Below are 19,079 nucleotides of genomic sequence, written 5' to 3'. Positions count from 1 at the left end.
TATTTCATTTTCTTATATATATATCTTCTTAGCCTTTGTTTTTTGTCTTTTTTATCACAATATTACCCCCTGCCAAAATAATTTCTATTTCTAATCTGAATGTTTAGAGTTAGTTGCGTCTTTTTACCCTTATATTTGTATAATCGTGGCCTTTTCTCTCCCGATGAGAAGCATTTAGCTTTGAAATGCTACTGCCTAAACAAATTTTCATTGTTTTTTTAAGTATATTTTCCCCTTAAAAACATGTTTTTACTAAAAGTGAAAACTGAAAAATAATTATTTTAGCTTTCTTGTGCAAGTTAGCTTTCTTAATTATAAAGTTCATTAAAAATCAAAAGCAGCTTAAATTCCAATTCATCAAATCGGTTTTATAACTTTCACGATACAGAAATTAACAAATCTCTGAACAAATATTGTCATTACAAAATGGTACACTATGTCCAATGAGAAAAACTCAATTCTCAATCATTTGAAGAGATTTCCTGTATGATCAGTAGAGTGCAGAGAGAAGATTCTATCCTGAAAATCCAAGCTGTTACATTTACTCAAGTGTATAATAGACAGATTAAATGAAAACTAACAGATAAAACATTATATATGCACACACACACACACACACACACACACACACAGAATGACCCCCCCCCCAAAAAAAACGGGCCCCAACAATTTCATTCGGATAAAGCACTAAGAAACCGGGCCTAATTATAGGCCCCGTTTCTTAGTGTTTTATCTGAATGAAATGAAACTTTGGTCATAACTAGTGTATTATATTCAAAACATCACATCAAAACACTAGGGTCTTTGGCCTTTTTTTTTCTGTTTACTGTAAAATGCTCAGAAAAACAATTGAATGTCCTGTTTTTTTTTTGGGGGGGGGGGTCACCCTATATATATAACAATAATTTCCATTAACTACATTTTTAACACTTTCTGAGAATAAATAAATATGATATAAAAACTAAAATAATCATCAAACTTAAAAGTGTTTTCATCTTTTAATGTGTTATTTTCAAAGAGCAAGATCCAAGAATTATTTTAAGCAAATATTTGTTTGTTCATTTGCCTCCTGCACAAGGTCAACATTAGACAAAAGGCTGTTTTTAATGTGGGGATATCCAGTCCTCCCAAGAGCATTCTGAGTGAGAAAAATTAAAATTGTTCCAGTCAAGAAGGATGTCTCCTTCAAATGAGGACAAAACAGATACCATTTCACAGAACTGGAAAAGTGTGCATTAAAAATCTTGTTTGCATTGCTTGACTGATACAAAGATTTAAAATGGAGTTTTCATATTGAAAATATGTTTATTTGAATTTCATTAAAAACGGGTGAAGTAATCTTCTTTATATCCATAATTATAATTCATAATAGATAATTATATTATAAATACAAAAGGAGTTTAGTTTAGTCTGGAGTAAAGCCTTAACACTTTACTGCCAGAATTTTTTATGCAATAATTTTTTTTTTTTAAATCATGAAACCCACACATAGCAGAAGTTAACATAACCGAACATAAACCCCCTCATCCACTTGTTGAACCATGCATAGACCTGTACTTTGAAGATCAGTTGGGCTGACAAGCCATAAGAGTAAGAAATGTTTTGAAAAGCGACTTGGAAGTACAATTTGGCAGTAAAGGGTTAAGAGTGATCTTGAACATTTTGGAAGGCATCAAAGATTCAAGTCAATACATTTATCAAAATGAAATAGGCGTTTTACATTATAGACAACAAAATGAAAAAGCAGTCAAAAAATAAATATGTAACAAATTTTAACAAAGTTTAGATAAATTACTTTTCTATGTACCTGGATAAGTTTTGTATTTAAACTTATTTTAAAGCATTTATTCAGTTTGAAACAAGTAGTGTTGAGTCTGAAATCAGGACAAGACAAAAAAGATGGCAGACATGAAGCGGTCATTTGGGAGTGCCAATAATCACCCGAAAATTAAAAATACTTTTAGAAACTCACCCAATAAATGTCATCATGATAAAATAAGTTAAAAAATAAATTTATCCAGGTAGGTAGAAGAGTAACTTATCTTGCCTTTGGTAACATGTTATATTTGTTTTCTTTTACCACTTTTTTGTTTTATTGTCAATAGTGCAAGATACCCGAATAAATTTTGTTCAAGGCATAAAACATCTACCAACAATCAATCAGAATTTAAACCAAGTCAAATAAACTACAAATATTCTTAAATAAATCAGATCAAAATTTAATAGATTTATTTTATTTCAACATAAAATGTCATCTTAAAACTAGTGAACTTTGTATTGCTTTTTAGAGCTACAGTAAAGAAAAAGAAAAAAAAAAAACTGAAGGATTAAAAAAAAAAAAAAAATTCATTTAAATTTTGTTCTAGCATTGTTTATTTTTGTTAACATATGCAATAATCCTGTTTTGTAAAAACGACTAAAAGAATAAAAATTCAGTTTCAATGAAATCAAAAAGTAAATATATAAATCAATACAATCAGTTTAAGAAAATCAATTGAAAACAGAGCCTTCGCGTTAAGAAAAAAATAAATTATGACTAAAATGATTTCAAATCCTATCCCTGTCACATTGTAAATTTATTTTGTAACAATTGAATAAATATTCAGCAAAAGTCTTTAAAAAAAATCTTGATTTGTTCATATGTAATATTTTGAAATATCATTTCCATTTGATGAACACAGTTGAATGAATGCATCTTCAGGTATTTTTTAAAAATATATTTTACTCCTGATCAACAAGAAATGAACTTCTAAATTTTACCAACAATGCTTGAAAATCTCAAATGCATTTAGATAAAATATGCAAAATACAAGTCTCAAGTTCATGTAAAAAAGACAAATTTCTAAAAAAGTCAAATAAAAAGCCAGGCTTTTATTTTTGTAAGCTTCAAAGTTTGACAAGGTTGATGCATTCCCGTCTCCATTCCCATTGACTAAAAGCTTTGAGATAAAAAACAAAAATAAAGAAAATAGTTTGACGGAAAAAGAATATTGTGCAGGAACACAAGCAAAGCAGGAATGAAGAGAAACCAAAGTCATGCATGACAATTGAGGAAAAAAAAAAAGGCAGTTTCTTGGCATAACCATTTTTTTTGTCATCGCAGTGCAAAAGGCTTCAAAAACTAAAAAAAGCCACACACTTTAGTAATGCTTGTATAATTGGCAAACAAAAATGATGCCTGTAGAAATAACAGATATAGATTGGAGATCTTTAATAAATTTAATTACTACATATTTTCAAACATAAAAACCAATTGTTTTAATTCTTAATATTTTTCTGATTATTTTTTCATTTTTTATAATTTTTTAAAAAATCAAACTATGATCCAATGAAAAAAAATCAAATACATAACACAATGTCCCAACTGTTTAACTTACCTTTGTTGACATGACACTTTAAAACAAAACAAACATGAAAATAGTGCAACAAGTTATGAATGTTTTAAGGAATTATGTGGTTAGTTTCCTGACTGAGTAATAGTAGACATTATCTGACAGCCATCGCTTTTTAATATTCTTATCAATAGTACCATGCTATATGGTGCCAATATGATAGTTAATTATATGACAGTGAGGATGTGTTTTTTAAAACTCTTATTAACTAAGAGACAAAATATTCAGATAGGGTCAGACCTGTGTGAAGAATATCAATACAAAGGAAACAGTTTGAAAATTCATTTATCCATCTTTATAATTATTATGACGTTATGGAAAACTTTTGTAGTCAACAAATCGAAACTTAAAAAGAATTACATGGGGGGAAAAAAAAAAAAGTGCTTGTTGAGATTGGTGATTTTTTTTAAACCAACGCATTTTAGATGAAACAATTACATACTTGTCCTAGCAAAATTAGTATGAATTTCAAAAATTACAAAAATGATCCAGTAAAAAAATATTTACAAGCAAAAAATAGAATTTATCTAATTGAGTTTTAACATATGCGATCAATTCAGTGCGACAAACTGACTTCTCTCCCTCCATTTAAATTAAGTGTGTGTCATTTTTAAACCGAACCTAATTGTGGACAATTTTTTTGTTAAAAATACATCTAGTACAGCTACTGAATCATTTTTCATAATTTTGGGAATTTATACTAATTTCAACAGGATACATAAGCACATAAAATTTTCACCTAAAATGCGTTGGTTTAAAAGCTCAATGTAAACACCAACAAAGAAAGGTGCTAAAAGACAATTTATGAAGGAGATGTAGATGATGGCCTTGTGTATAGTAATTTCCAGGTAATTGTTGATGGATTGCCACTGAGAAATCAAATAACCTCAGTTTTTATAGGAAATGTATCTACTTATCACCTCCTCATAAGGGATAGATATGATAAGAGGGTCGTTTAATGTAAGGAAAACCTCAACTCTGAGAGAAGAAAAAAAAAACCCAAAAGGCACTCTGGATTAGGATGGAGTAGAGCAGAAAATATAGCAATAACAAATGCAAAAGGATCATATTAGAGATCCACAAATAAATGCTACAAAATTTCTTTGATTTCTCAGGGGGAAGAAAAAAGGCCCGTCTAAAGCAGGAAAGAGTTCAATACTGATGTAGATGCGAACCAGCTTATGGGAAAAACCATCAAAGGAAGGAAGTAAGTAAAGAACCAATTAAAAAACAAACCGGAAATGTGACACTGAACAAATGCAACATCGATTTATCTTGAATTCATGAAATTTCAAGATTAGATTTTAAAGAATTATCAGACTAGAGCACTATCGGCGAATCTCAAAAGATCCATGGCGCAGTGGTTAGAGTACTTGGAAAAATCAATTGTAAAAAGTGATATTCTCCTAAAGGTTGAAGGTTCAATCCTCAATGTGGGCGATCGAAAAATACAACTGCAAATTACTTGTCATGGCTGACGGAACAAGAGCATGCTACCCCCATGAAATAGATAAAGGGTTCCGCTTGAAATTCCGTCCAAATTCTCGAGTTCGACAAGATACACCTCAAAAAGGCCAAAGGTTACATCGACCGAAATGATGCGTAAAATATAGAACAGTAGTCCAAGGAATCCAAATAATATGAATAACCAATCCTTATCTCAAAAATTCAGAAATGTCAAAGAGGGGAGATATAACATATGAGAAATATTTGGAATCAAGTCTGCTTGCTGTTATTTCAGATCACTTGAAACCATAGCAAGTTCTAGTCTCTCCTCCATCAAGGCCAGAGGTTTTGGGGCAATATTAGATATTTAATTCATATACTAAACGAGGAAAACAAATGACTATGAAACATTTTATGACTGTAAAAAAGTGCCAAAAATAGGCTCTGGATGATGGGTAATCCCCTTAATGCACAACCTTAAGGGCAAATGTCCCATAACCCACCACACAATTCAGGTCATTACCTTTCCAATGAGCCTTCATTTGTTAAATTCTGATCAACGGTTGGTTGGTTGGTTGTTTTGTTTTACGGCATATAAACCCTTTTCAGGTTATTTAATGCCGAATCCAGTGATTTGGAAGAAAAGTTTTTTAGTAGAATGTTTTTTCAAGTCAGTTTCTATTTAACCCATAGTTGGGACCCTAACAGGTACTACCACTCTGGGTCAGAGTGGACCTGGGAGCAATGACAAAGGGTGGCTCCACACTCCCCAAAGCCCACAAGCTGGGCCTCACCATCGGATATAGTTTAAGGTCATATACAAGATCGATCAACAGTTGTAGAGATTTGGAACTTATAAAATTGCTAAAAAAGTGGTATATATATTTATATATTTTACACTAGTAGCCAAATTGAATGTTGAAATGCTCATATCTTTAGTTCTATGAAATGAAACTACATGAAAATTTGCAGACTTTTTGAAGATAATACCATTCTAGGGTTAAAATTTGACAATTAGTAAAAAACGAACATTTTCAAACCAATAAAATATGCCCAAATTTGCCGACATTTGTATATATTGTGCCCTCGAGGCCAGCTTCAGTTTTGCTGCTTTGTTTGTCTCCCCTGTGGCCTTGCCAGACTACTTTATATATAAGGTATCTATTAACAATACAATTTAGACTTCGTCTTTACACTATACAACTTTATAATAATCTTATAGTGCATCAGTAGAAGTTATAGTATGATTTTTTTTTTTTTTACACAGGTATCACCACATTATCAAGGGCAAGAGGCCACTAGAGGATAAGGGTTAAAGAGTGTGCAGTAGAAACTGGACAATATAATAATCATTAGTAATGGAAATTCGGTAAATTTGTTAACTTATATGGAACGGCTCATCAAGAACTTGTTTACGTTAGACTTGAAGACAACCATACTGTAGTCAGCTAGAAAGCAGGAAAACGGAAGACAATTCCACAGGCGCGCAGTTCTAAGAAACAAGCTTTGTTCATGGAATCTACGTTTAGATTTAGGCACAGATAAAGAGTGGGGGGAATTATTGATAGTATTTTCAGCTAGACGAGTGTTTCTTGTGAAAGTTTGGTGAGGGGGGACCATTGTTCGACTGAGCTTCAGTCTAACACTTTCCATGAAAATAACGATACAGCAGAGACAAACTCGCAACATCTCTTCTGTGAGATAGAGGTTGCAGGGAAGAGAAAAGGACATCTACGAGGCTACGAAGTCTATTTTGAACTATCAAGGCAGGACAAGTCCTTTCTAGCAGCTCCTGCCCAGATGTGGCAACAGTATTCCATCCGTGGACGTACCTGGCTCTTATATAGATAGAGAATTGCATCAGCAGTGAGATATCTACTGGATCGATAGAAAGATCCCACCATTTTTCCAGCAGCCTTGGCAACAGATTTTATGTACGTGTTCCATTTAAGATCAGGAGTAACGGTCAAGCCCAGAAGCTTGTCAAAACTTGAGGCCTCCTGAAGACGAGAGGCATTCATTTCAATTGATGCCAGATGGGGATCAGAATGTTGATGATGTAAAGAGAGAAGCTTGGTTTTAGATGCATTAAAAGTAACCAGCCACTCCTTTCCCCATTGTACCACGTGCTCAAGATCAGAGGAGAGAGAATCAGAGAGAACTTGGTCATTTACTGTCTTAGATGTGCTACCATAAATGGTAGTATCATCAGCATAAATGTCTACGAATGATTTAAGGATGTGATTTGGAAGATCATTAATGTAGATCAGGAAAAAAGTTGAGCCCAGGATGGACCTCTGAGGGACTCCAGCATTAATACTGTAAGCTTCTGATTGATAAAAGAGCGCTGAACATTTCATCTACAACCTACTTGTGTGCATATGAATACATATCATGGGACTAACACTTCAAGTCTATATGAGATACATAGATATTGGAATGTTCCATTTAAGTTCTTTATCTCTCAAACACTGAGTTAATAAAGAAGTTGAGAACATAATTTCCCTCTCCCCAATTAACCATTTTCATATATTGTATTATCTTTTATTTTGGTCTCTTGGTCTTACTGAATTCCAGGGCAAGAATTTATCTAGTCTGATGGAGTATCCAGTTTCGTGCTGTTACTTGAGGTAACATCACAACGTTAACAAATTCCTAATGAACCGCCCCCTTAAGTAAACACTTCATCAAATCTCCACACTAACGTAATGTACTTGCACTAACCTTTATCCTTGAGTGTTTCCGGGCCTTGATAAGTGGTGACCACTGTGTAAAAAAAAAGAAGGTGCACCATTCCTTGTAAAAGCTAATATGGGTTAGCAATAGCAAGGAGATCTTATTTGGGCAGCGAATACTATGTGATTTTGAATATTTGGTCAGGGTTTACTTCTATGGAAAAAGTATCCTCATGCCAGGTTGTTCTGACAAACCCCTGTACAGAGAGACCTTAGACACTCGAGGACAGTGTCTAGTAGGCATTCAAGCTCTCTCCCATATGAATACATACGGTATCCATATCCAAATGAGTATTAAAGTAGAATATTGATATTTAAAAAAAAATTTGTTAGTGCATATTTAGTTCAAGAGAGCAGTACTGATATTTAGCTATACAGGTGTCATATGGTTTTTATCTACAGTTTTCTAAATTGTGCATTGCTTACTCATTTTCTTTCTTAAGTGGATGTGCAGCATCAATGCCCTTTGATCAAATTCTAATGATGGATCTCATTAGGTTTCATACATCATCCTCTGGAGTGACATGATAGTTTATCACCTTTATCGAGCACCGTCTCCTCGCAGAAATTCCTTAACACTTCAATGGCATTGTTTCAAGAGACCATTGCTGAAAGGGCAGATGCATGACAAAATTGAAGAGAGATTCCTAACCTGTTTGTGGCTTATGATCAATTTATAATGTAGCGGAAAGACAATAGATGGAAGATGGCCATTGGAAACATTAACAATGTTATTAGTTTTAAGATAGAACCTGTGATAATCCTCTTAATACATGAAAAATAGTAAAATTTCGCTTATTCAAGTCATTCTAATTGTTTAATTTGAATCATGTAACAGAGACAATAAAAAAAAAAAATTATATTTTAATACCAAGGGAGTCCATTATATCTACATTTTCTAACCAGTTCTTTCTAGTAAATAAAAATATTTTTTCAATTTTCATAAAGATTAAGTGTACTATACAGTGTTAACAAAATTAAATCATTTGTTACAATTTAAAAACAAATAAAAACAAATCTAGACAACTATTTTTTTTTCACTAAGATCAATTTCATCCAAAGAATTGTCCATTATACTTTCTAACTAGAAATATTCTTAACTTCCTCATCTTTCACCATTAAAAAAAAAAAAAAAAAATCAGTTTTCTAAGATCAGTATTTAAGTCTATTATGCATTCATTAATAATTTTTTTTTACATGCACACACACATACTTGTGCTGACATTTATCCTGGGTCAGTTCATCCAACTTCTTCCAATAAATTCACCGAGTCTTGAATAAAAGCTGATCAAGCATGGTGATCCATTGCCAACATTAAGATGAGCAACAATTAATCTTTATTCCTATTTACAATGCCTCCCCACGGGACAGAGTTAGACACCAGGGTCGTTTTTTGACGTGGAGAAAAGGAACAAAAATAAAAATTGTCTCAGTCGTGAAGGATTTCTCCTCCACTGACAGAGAACAAGAAATTGAAGTGGAGCATCTGAAGAACAGATACTACACTGTGATCTTGTCCCGAAGGCCAAGAAAAATTAAATCTTTATTGCATTAGCAAACACGTTAGATATGTGGAGTGGTAGTGCATTCTCCATTTTGCTTTACTGTTTGAAGACATTGAGTTGGCCAGTATAGTTTCTGCCAGCGTTAAAGTGGGTTTGAATTTTTTTTTTTTTATGAAAACGCCTTGTTCATGTTGACTAAATCAGTAAAAATTTCTCATAAAGAGATTCAAGACTGCCAGGATTGAAACAAATTTATCAGCAAACTTTGGTGATACGATGCGAACAGTAATGGTGAAAATCTTCCAGTTTGCAAAAGACTGCAGTTTTCATTGGCCAAGAGTTGCACACATAAGAGAATGGTACAAACAAGGGTTTCATGTGCTACTGTTATGACCGTGCTTTTAAAGGAGTGATGCATATTTTCAGCTGGGACATTTATCTAAAGAGTTTCAAGGCTGCTAAAGCAGAAAGAATCTTCAGTATTCTTGCATCTTAATTTTTGTATGCTAGTTAAGTCTTTTGTTAATATTTAGATAGAGGTATGATTTTAGCTTGAACCAAGATGCTATCAGACCTATTCTTATTGCTGGTTTCGGCATAGTCAAACATGGCACAGGTTCAAAAAGCCTCGACAAAAAAAAAAAAAAAAAAAGACATCCTTAGCAACATTGTCAAAATTAGGAATAACTGTATACACCACACTGACACATTAAAGAGTACCTTTTTGTGAAATTCAGGTAAGTTGTGAAATGAACTTCAAGATTACAAGAGCAACCTTTGCATGATCAATAATATGTACAACCCCAAGATGTCCTGAATTAACAATCTGTCCACTGTACTAGAGATGATACAACATCTGCATGCGGAATTTTAATAGTTAAGCAACACTAGTCCAGTAACAGTTTCTAAGAATCAGATTACATTGACATTATACTGGTAGAGTAAGAACCTTCCTTCCAATTTGAGTGTATGGACATGAAAAATGATCTGGTTTTCAGCTTGCTGATTTGACACTAGCATTGCTGGGACAGTGAGCAAGTCAGTTTCCACATAGGCCATAGCAGAGGTCATTCAGTAAATTCATTATTTGGAGTAACAAGGGAATGTGGACGTTGCAAATGATCCGTAAGCCCCACATGTACATCGCAGTCAAGAAAGGGATATTTGCTTCCTGCAGATTGTCAACAGATGTACAGATAGGAGGAAGCAAGAAGCCATTGGATCCTGATGCAGATGTTGCTTGGGATTTGATACCATCCCAATTCTTATAGAAACCACCAGGATGGGTCAGTGAATCGTTTTAAGGAAGTGCTGAAAACTTTGCTTTTCAACTCCGACATGTTGGGCAGAATAAGTGCCACAATAAAAATACACACGAGGAATTGGACTGGCAGAGGTGATCAAATTGTGCAGTGCATATGAGCAATTTCATAGGTTAGCTGGAACATCCCACAGAGTCTCAGGCATAACATTATATATATATATATAGAGCCAAGGTGTGTAGGTGAACGTTTGATATCCCACTCTTTAGGTGGTATTGTAATATTTGTTCCTCTTTACCCTCTGTCCTCATCTCAGACTACTCCCTCTCCCCTCACTTCAGTAAAAATAAAACTGCAGTTTTTTTTTCTTTTTTTTAGTCTAGCAAAAACTTTTGATTACTTCATTCATTTAAAAAGGCCTTATTGGGTAGAAATAAATTTGTGAAATTTGGCTAAATAACGCGTGTGTGTGTGTGCGTGTGTGTTATACAAACATTATTGGTTACATATGTGCATACATGTTTCAATATAGTCCCTATTTAAAGAGATCCACCTCGTCAGACCAAAGAAGGAAACCTATTGAAACGTTTCCTTAAGTTTCTTTCTTTGGTCTGACGAGGTGGGTCTCTTTAAATAGGGACTATATGTATGCACATACATAACCAATAATGTTTATATAATAAACAGCCTATATACCTGCTCTTTCCTTCATTGAAGACTCTTTAATAATAATGGTTTCATTTGATTTACATCTAAGAAACCAATCTATACAACAATTATATAAATAGAGACAAAGCATTGATGAACACAACTGTTTGTTCCTTTTTATTTCTATTTTGTCGGAATACTATTTCCATTATTCTCATCATATATATATATATCTCCCTTCAAAACCTCTGGTCTAGATGGAGAGAAGACTAAAACTTGCTATCGTTTCAAATGTGAAATAACAGCAAGGGAAAACTTGATTCCAAATATTTTTCATATGTTATATCTCCCCTCTTTTGGAAATAGGATACGATTATGAATATCTCCAGTATCAAATAGTCCTTATACACAGTGAAATTTACTTTATGTATGAAAACCAAAGTGAGGAAATATAATACACTAGCGGAGGGTACCCAGCATTGCCCGGGTGTTTAGAGGTGTGTGCTCGGGCAGGGGGAGGGGGTGTTAATCAAAACATAAGAATAAGCGAAGTAAATATATATATATATATATATATATATATATATATATATATATATATAAAAGCGAAAATGTGTGTGTATGTGTGTATGTTTGTGTGTCTGCTAAAAACTTTCAACACATGCGACGAAAATTCACAAAACTTGGTATCATATCGAAGCCCCATCCTTCGCTTGAAAAATATAGAAAAATTGGCCAAAAATGTTAACTTTTTCACCCCGAAATCGACAATTTTCTACGGGGGATCAACAAAAACGGGTTTCTCATAACGATCCCGATTTTACGCATGCGTCAGATGACACCATGACCTGATTTACTTTAAATAGTTGAAAAACCAAACATTTCATCTCCGTCGCTTTAGCGCAGTTGGTTAGCCTGTTTGTTCATTATCTAAACGTTTTGGGTTCGAATCGTGGTGTGAGATTTTTTTTTTTTTTTCGATTTTTTAAATTTAAATATTGAACCCTGTATTATTTAAGCCATTTTTCACGTAACGTTCGTTTTTCTGGTTTTTTTCTTTTTTACTTCGCTTATTCTTAGCGACACCCGGGTATGCACCGATTTTTTAAATTTTAATATCGAAACAGGCTTATTTAAGCCATTTTTCACGCGTTCGTTTGCTTTACATTAGATTTTTTTGTGTTTTTTTTTTTTATGTTTTGATTACCCCCCCCGCTTAATTAAAACGTTTTCTTTTCTTACTTCGCTTACATCGTCATCATCGTAACGCTCGACGCCTTTCAAACATCTGGCTGGCCGATTTTATTTTTAAACTTCGCCTCAGGGCTTCGGGTTCCATCCCAAATAATGATCCCGCAATGACCTCATTTAGCGTCGTCCTGTCAATCAAACCTCTTTTAGCTTTATAAGCTTTAACTTAACACGTTAATCAATTACTCTCACTCGTGGTCGAGACCGTTAAGTATTGGCATTGGTTTCCACCTCCGCGTCAAAGCTTCCGGGTTCAATTCCTCCTCCCGACCAAACGTTTTTTTGTATTGCTTCGCTTATTCTTTAGTTTACCCCCCCCCTATACACAGGTTTATTTATGCCATTTTTTTTTCAGTTTTGGATTTGGATTTTTTTTTTTTTTACATCGTCTTTTTTATAATATTTAAGCAGGATTATTAATTACCCACCCCCCTCATACACATACACCTACAAATACCCGGGCAACGTACTTTCATAAATCAGAGTCCATTTTCTGTAGGCTGTTTTAGAACCCAGTCGACGACGGGTACTTTTTCTAGTATATATATAAAAGCAAAAATGTATGTATGTATGTATGTTTGTGTGTCTGCTAGAAACTTTCGATAGACAGAACAAAAATTCACAAATTTGGTCTCATATGAAAGCCCCATCCTTCACCCGACAAATATCGAAAAATTGGCCAAAAACGTTAATTCTTTCATCCTGAAATCAGCATTTTTCTACAGGGGGGTGGTCAGTAAAAACCGTCCTCTCATGACGAGATTGGTTTTACGCATGCGTCAGATGACGTCACAACCTGATTTAGTTTAAATATTTGAAGAACTGACACAATTTCATGTACGTCGTGTTGGGTCAGTTTGTTAGAGCGCTGGGTCATTATCTAAACATTTTGGATTTGAATCGTGGTGTGAGATGTCTTTTTTTTCGATTTTTTACATTGATATTGAAGCAGGGTTATTTAAGCAATTTTTCACGTTCTATGTTTTTTTTTGTTTTTATTTTTCAGTTTTTTTAAAAGTAGTTTTAACGTTCGTTTTCCTGTTTTTTTTTTTCATCACATTCGCGTTTTGTTTTTCCGATTTTTACATTTAACATCGTTCATTTGCCTTACGTTAGTTTTTTGGGGTGCTTTTTTCGATTTTTTTAATACTTCGTTTATTCTTATGTTTTGATTACCCCTCCTACCCGCCCGAGCACACACACCTCTAAACACCCGGAAGCCATTTTTCACATGTTTTTTTTTGTTTGTTTTAAAGAAGTTTTAACGTTCGTTTTTCTGTTTTCTTTTTCCATCACATTGGCGTTTTCTTTTTCCATCACATTTGCGGTTTCTTTTTTTGTTTTTCCGATTTTTACATGTAACATCGTTCATTTGCCTTATGTTAGTATTTTTGTGTGTTCTTTTTTTTCAATTTTTTTAAAGTTTTAACATTTATTTTATACTAGCGGGGGTACCCAGCATTTCCCGGGTGTTTAGAGGTTTGTGTGCTCGGGCTGGGGTGGGGGGTAATCCAAACATAAGAATAAGCGAAGTAAATATATTTAAATATTAAATATTAAAATTTTAAAACTTAAAAAAATCGAAAAAAGCACCCCAAAAAACTAACGTAAGGCAAACAAACTATGTTAAATGTAAAAATCAGAAAAACAAAAAAAGAAAACGCGAATGTGATAGAAAAAAAAAAACGAAAAAGAAAACAGAAAAACGAATGTTAAACTTCTTTAAAAAAGCTGAAAAATAAAAACCAAAAAAACATTGGATGTGAAAAATGGCTTAAATAACCCTGTTTCAATATCAAACCTTTAAAAATCGAGAAAAAGAAAAAAAAAAAAAAAAAAAAAAATGATATCTCGCACCATGATTCGAATCCAAAACCTTTAGATAATGAGGCCGCGCTTTAATGAACTGAGCTAAGTTAACGTTGACAAAATTAGGTCGGTAAACTAAATCATGTTCCAACGTCATTTGCGCATGCGTAGAAGCGAACTTGTCATGAGAGGACGGTTTTTGCTGACCCTTCCCTGTACAAAACTAATGATTTTAGGGTGAAGAAATTAATGTTTTTGGCCAATTTTTCAATATTTGTCAGGTGGAGGATCGAGCTTTAAAATGATACCAATCTCACGAAAATCCGTGACTCGTGGCGAAAGATTTTGCAGACATACATACAAGCACAAAAACACACACATTTTCACTTTTATATATATACTAGCGAGGGGTACCCGGCGTTGCCCGGGTGTTTGGAGCTGTGTGGTTTTGGGTAAATCAAAACTCCGAAACTCAAATAAAAAAAAAATGTTTTGGTAGGTAAGTATGAGGATCGAACCCGAACCTGAACCCTTGAGGCGAAGTTGGAAATTAAAGTGTGAAAAAAAAAAAAAAAAGTGACGGTTTTAACCATTGGGCCACCACAAGATGCTAACAGAAACACGTTTGAATTTATTTAATTACTTAGATTTGGCAGGTGCACGTTTTAATGACTTAATGAGGTCAAGTTTGACTGCGGGATAGTATTTCATTTACTGCGGGAACGTTTTTTATTTTTATTTTCCCAAGATGTTATAGGAAAAAAACTAACCCACATGCGGCGAGCGACAAATGTTGAATATTTATCTTCCCAAAGTCGAGCAAATTAAATAGACAGGCGAGCTCCGTTGTTAACTGAGATATTACAATTTATATGTGAAATAAAAAGTTTTAAGTTGTGAACCGACCGAGCGCTTCTCTGAAAAAAGCCTTTTGTAGGCATACAGAAACAAATACCTTTTTGCTTTTATATTTATATACTAGTGGGGGGGGGGGATCGAACCTGAACCCCTGAGGCGAAGTTTGAAAATAAAAAAAATAAAATCGGCAAGCCAGAATGAGTTACTGAAAGATGTTTGAATTTATTTAAGAATCAAATTGACAGGTGCGCGCACGGAAGTCGTTGAGTGTTACGACGACGATGACGTCAATGACCAGGTTTGTTTGTTATAAGCGAAGTAAAATAAGAAAACAATGTTAAAACTTAAGCGGATTGGTAATCAAAACATCGGAAATTAAAACATCGAAAAAAAAAAAAAATAATAAAAAAAAAATAACGCAAGGCAAAAGAACGATGAAAGCAGAAAAATGAACATGAAAAATGGCTTAAATAAGCCTGTTTCGATATTAAAATAAAAAAAAAAAAAGGTGGATATCCGGGTGTTTTTGGGTGTGTGGTTGGGGGTGGATAAGCGAAGTAAAAAAAAACAAAAAAAAAAACAGTAAAACGATCGTTACGTGAAAAATGGCTTGAATAACACTGGTTCAATATTTAGATTTAAAAAAAAAAAAAAAAAGAAAAAAAAAAAGACATTTCACACCACAATTCGAACCCAAAACGTTTAGATAATGAACCAACGCGCTAATCAACTGAGCTAACGCGACATACATGAAATTTAGTCAGTTTTTCAACTATTTAAAGTAAATCAGGTCATGACGTCATCTGACGCATGCGTAGAACCGGTCGTCGTCACAAGAAGACCGTTTTTGTTGACACCCCCCTGTCGAAAATTGTCGATTTCAGGGTGAAAAAAAAAAAAAAAAAAAAATGAACGTTTTTGGCCAATTTTTCGATATTTTTTGAGCGAAGGATGGAGCTTCAATATGATACAGTTTGTGAATCTTTGTTCTGTATGTCAAAAGTTTTTAGTGGACACACAAACACACACATACATACAAACACATTTTCGCTTTTATATATATATATATATATATAGACTAGCGGGGGGTACCTGGCGTTGCCCGGGTGTTTGGAGGTGTGTGTGGTTTTGGGTAAATCAAAACATGGGGGGGGGGGGTAAAATAATAAAAAAAGTTTTGGTAGGTGAGTATGAGGATCGAACCCGAACCCTTGAGGCAAAGTTGAAAATTAAAGTGTGGAGAAGAAGAAGAAAAAAAAAAAACGTGCGACGTTAACCACTGGGCCATCACGACATACAACGGAAACACGTTTGAATTTATTTATTGAAGTTGCTGCAATAAAAGTTAACTCTGCTGCTTCTATTTGACCTCATTAATGAAATGAAATCAGCTCCCCATTGTTCAGATTGAATAGCAACTGTCTGATATAAGGAGTTTGGCCCCACCTTGATCAATGCTGATTGCTTCTGGACGTTTCCCAGCACGATGCCAAGAAGACACCGTTTGAATTTAGTTTCACTTTATTCATACTAAAAAGCAGGACAAACAGACGACAGAGCGAAATAGCGCGAATCTCATAAAAGTCAACGAAATTTAGAGGCGACCTGCGTTCCCAAATCCTAGATATTATCTAGGGGGTATATAAATAGTTCTAAGCGATCGTAATGCCCCCCGGGACCATGTGCGAAAAAAGCCTTTGCGAGACATACATGAAATGGTCACACACATTTTGTCTTTTATATATATATATATATATATATATAGACGAGAAATACTTGGAATCGAGTCTCCCATTGCTGTTATTTCAGATCATTTGAAACCATAACAGCAAGTTTTTGTCTTCCCTCCATCAAGGTCAGAGGTTTTGGAGAAATATATTTTTTAATTCATATGCTAAACTAGGAAAACAAATGATAGAAATATTAGTAAAGGGGCAGTATCTTTCCACCCACAAAAAATCCGTTAAAATTACAATTATTATAGGTTTTCTAGGGTGCTGAAAACATAACAGTTAAAATCCCAGGAAACAAGTAATTTCAATGATATAAATTATAGTTTTAAAAAGTGGAAGATCACTTTTCTATATTATTTTAACGTAAAATAAATACCCAAGGTGTTTACCCAAGGTGACCATAAAGTGGGTGCTCATTTTAAGTTTAAAATATAAAAAATGATCCCCCACTTGTTTAAACAATGTGCGACTTAATGGCACACGTCACATAACCTGAATTGTGTAGTGGGCTATTAAATTTTCAACGAACCTTGTTAAATTCTGATCAATAGCCGCCAAGATTATGCACCTAAAAAATTGCCAAAGAAAAATGGTGTGTATGTGTTTGTGTATGTATATGTATAAATACATATACACCCGAATAGCGAATTGAATATTGAAATGCTCATCTTTAGTTCTATGGGACAAAACATGAAAATTTGCAGGCTTTTTGAAGATTATAATACTATTCTATGGTTAAAAATTTATGACAATTAGTAAAAAAGAACCTATATTTTCAAACCAATAAAATATTCCCAAATTAGCATATATAGTGGCCTACCAGACCAGCTTTAGTTTTGCTGCTTTTGTTGTCTCCCCTGTGGCCTTGGGAGAGGGAGGGAGAGAGAGTTATATTGTTTTATTTATGAGGAGAATGTTCAATATCGATGATAGAGCATATGTACATCTGTTTGAATAAAAAATAGGTTCAACAGCACATGATGACTGACACTTTCTTGCCAATCATGTGCTCTTGATTTTATGTTTACGTCATTCAAACACACAAATGTCTACATAAATGCAATCAAGTTTTGGTCATAAATCTCAGCATCTGATGAAACCTATGATTGCATTTGTGCAGCTAATCACCTTTTAATTTTTAATATATTTTGAAGATTATACATAGTTTTAAAAATATTCTTAAATTGTTGTTTATTTAAATAGTCATTAAATATTTTTTTAGTATTGAAAAATCAATTTTTATCTAAAATTTGCGATCCAAAACAAGATTGATTTTTTTAAAAAAATCAATTCTAAATCCGTGAACATCATAAAGATATATAAAAAGTTTCAGTTAATTTGTTTACAAGTAAAATATGGGTCAGAAAACAAGTGAAATGTTGATCAGTGTCAACCATCTTTGAACAGTCAAAGTGTGAATAATAAAGTTTTGTTAACAATGAGATTCTTTCTGCATGATTGTCAAAAGATCATATAAAAAGCTTTCTTTGGTCTCTTACTTTTAGAAGCTGCAAGAGCCTCAGCAACTGCCATCTTCTTGTATTCCTCCATTGTATCCTGCATGTGTCGATATTGTTTGTTTTCTTGCTGCAAATGCTCAATGTTCTGCAACAATTCCTTGACTTCAGCTTGCCAATTGTCCTCAATAAGTTCCAGATCCTAAAAAATTAAAAAAATTCAATATAAAAGAGAGAAACATTAACAAAAGTTTAAACATTACAAGAGAAATGTAACAAACTTGTCAGAGCAAGGAGATAGGTTAATCTGAACACTACTGCTAATGAGTTCAATCCTCACTGGACCCAGGGTAATTTCTAAACTAGTTTAGGAAATAATTATGAAGGAGAATTATACAGAATGAATATGAAATGTTTAGATGCATCCATGCATATCTATATAACGCTTTATCTAGACAGTCTGTGATAGTGAAGTTTGAAATAACATTTTCATCACAAAAACATACAGATTGTCATTTTCACCATATCTAGTTTTTTTTGTTTGTTTTTTTTTTATTGTCTGACTGATGCAGCATTTACTCTGGCCAGCTTGAGCTGTTTTCCCCTCAAATGAAAAATTTCTTGGGAATATTAAATTCAAAAACAGTTTGCTTTTTTTTTTTTCAGATATCTAATTTCCTGAAGACCATTTTTAATTCCTTACCAAGATTTCAATAGACAGATTGGCAGTTTTTTGTATTATTTGGCCAAAGTGTAAAACTATCTTCTATAAAAATTTCCTAAAAAAATAAAAAGGAAATTAAAGTTTTGTTGTTTCACGGTTTTGTAAACTGGAGGCAGGATTATTATTTTTTTTTAACAAAACTGTTCAATATAGTCTTATTAGCAAAGCTATAAAATTGTTTGATAATTTCCTTGTTTAGAAGTATTACATTGTGTTAAGAAAAAAAAAACAAAAAAAACTCAGAATTCATATATTTACT

At 33.4% G+C, this 19,079-nt stretch overlaps 1 protein-coding gene across 12 annotated transcripts in view; it reads right to left on the bottom strand.

Annotated features, from left to right (window-relative positions):
* LOC145278012 (RILP-like protein 1) overlaps positions 1–19,079 on the bottom strand; it is a 188,812-nt gene that overhangs the window by 74,304 nt on the left and 95,429 nt on the right. For all 12 annotated transcript variants that reach the window (XR_013868274.1, XR_013868272.1, XR_013868277.1 and 9 more), the window contains exon 2: positions 18,139–18,298. Coding sequence is in view for 8 of the 12 variants with exons in the window: in XM_080130272.1 (XP_079986398.1) it covers positions 18,139–18,298 (160 nt within the window). In the remaining 4 variants the exon portion in view is untranslated. The remainder of the gene's footprint in view (positions 1–18,138; positions 18,299–19,079) is intronic.

Source organism: Euprymna scolopes, chromosome 1 (genome assembly GCF_053919585.1).
Source record: "Euprymna scolopes isolate OS-2025 chromosome 1, ASM5391958v1, whole genome shotgun sequence".
In the NCBI taxonomy this organism is placed as follows: Eukaryota; Metazoa; Mollusca; class Cephalopoda; order Sepiida; family Sepiolidae; genus Euprymna; species Euprymna scolopes.
The sequence above is the reverse complement of the archived record's forward strand: the minus strand, read 5'-3'. Positions and strand labels throughout refer to the sequence as shown.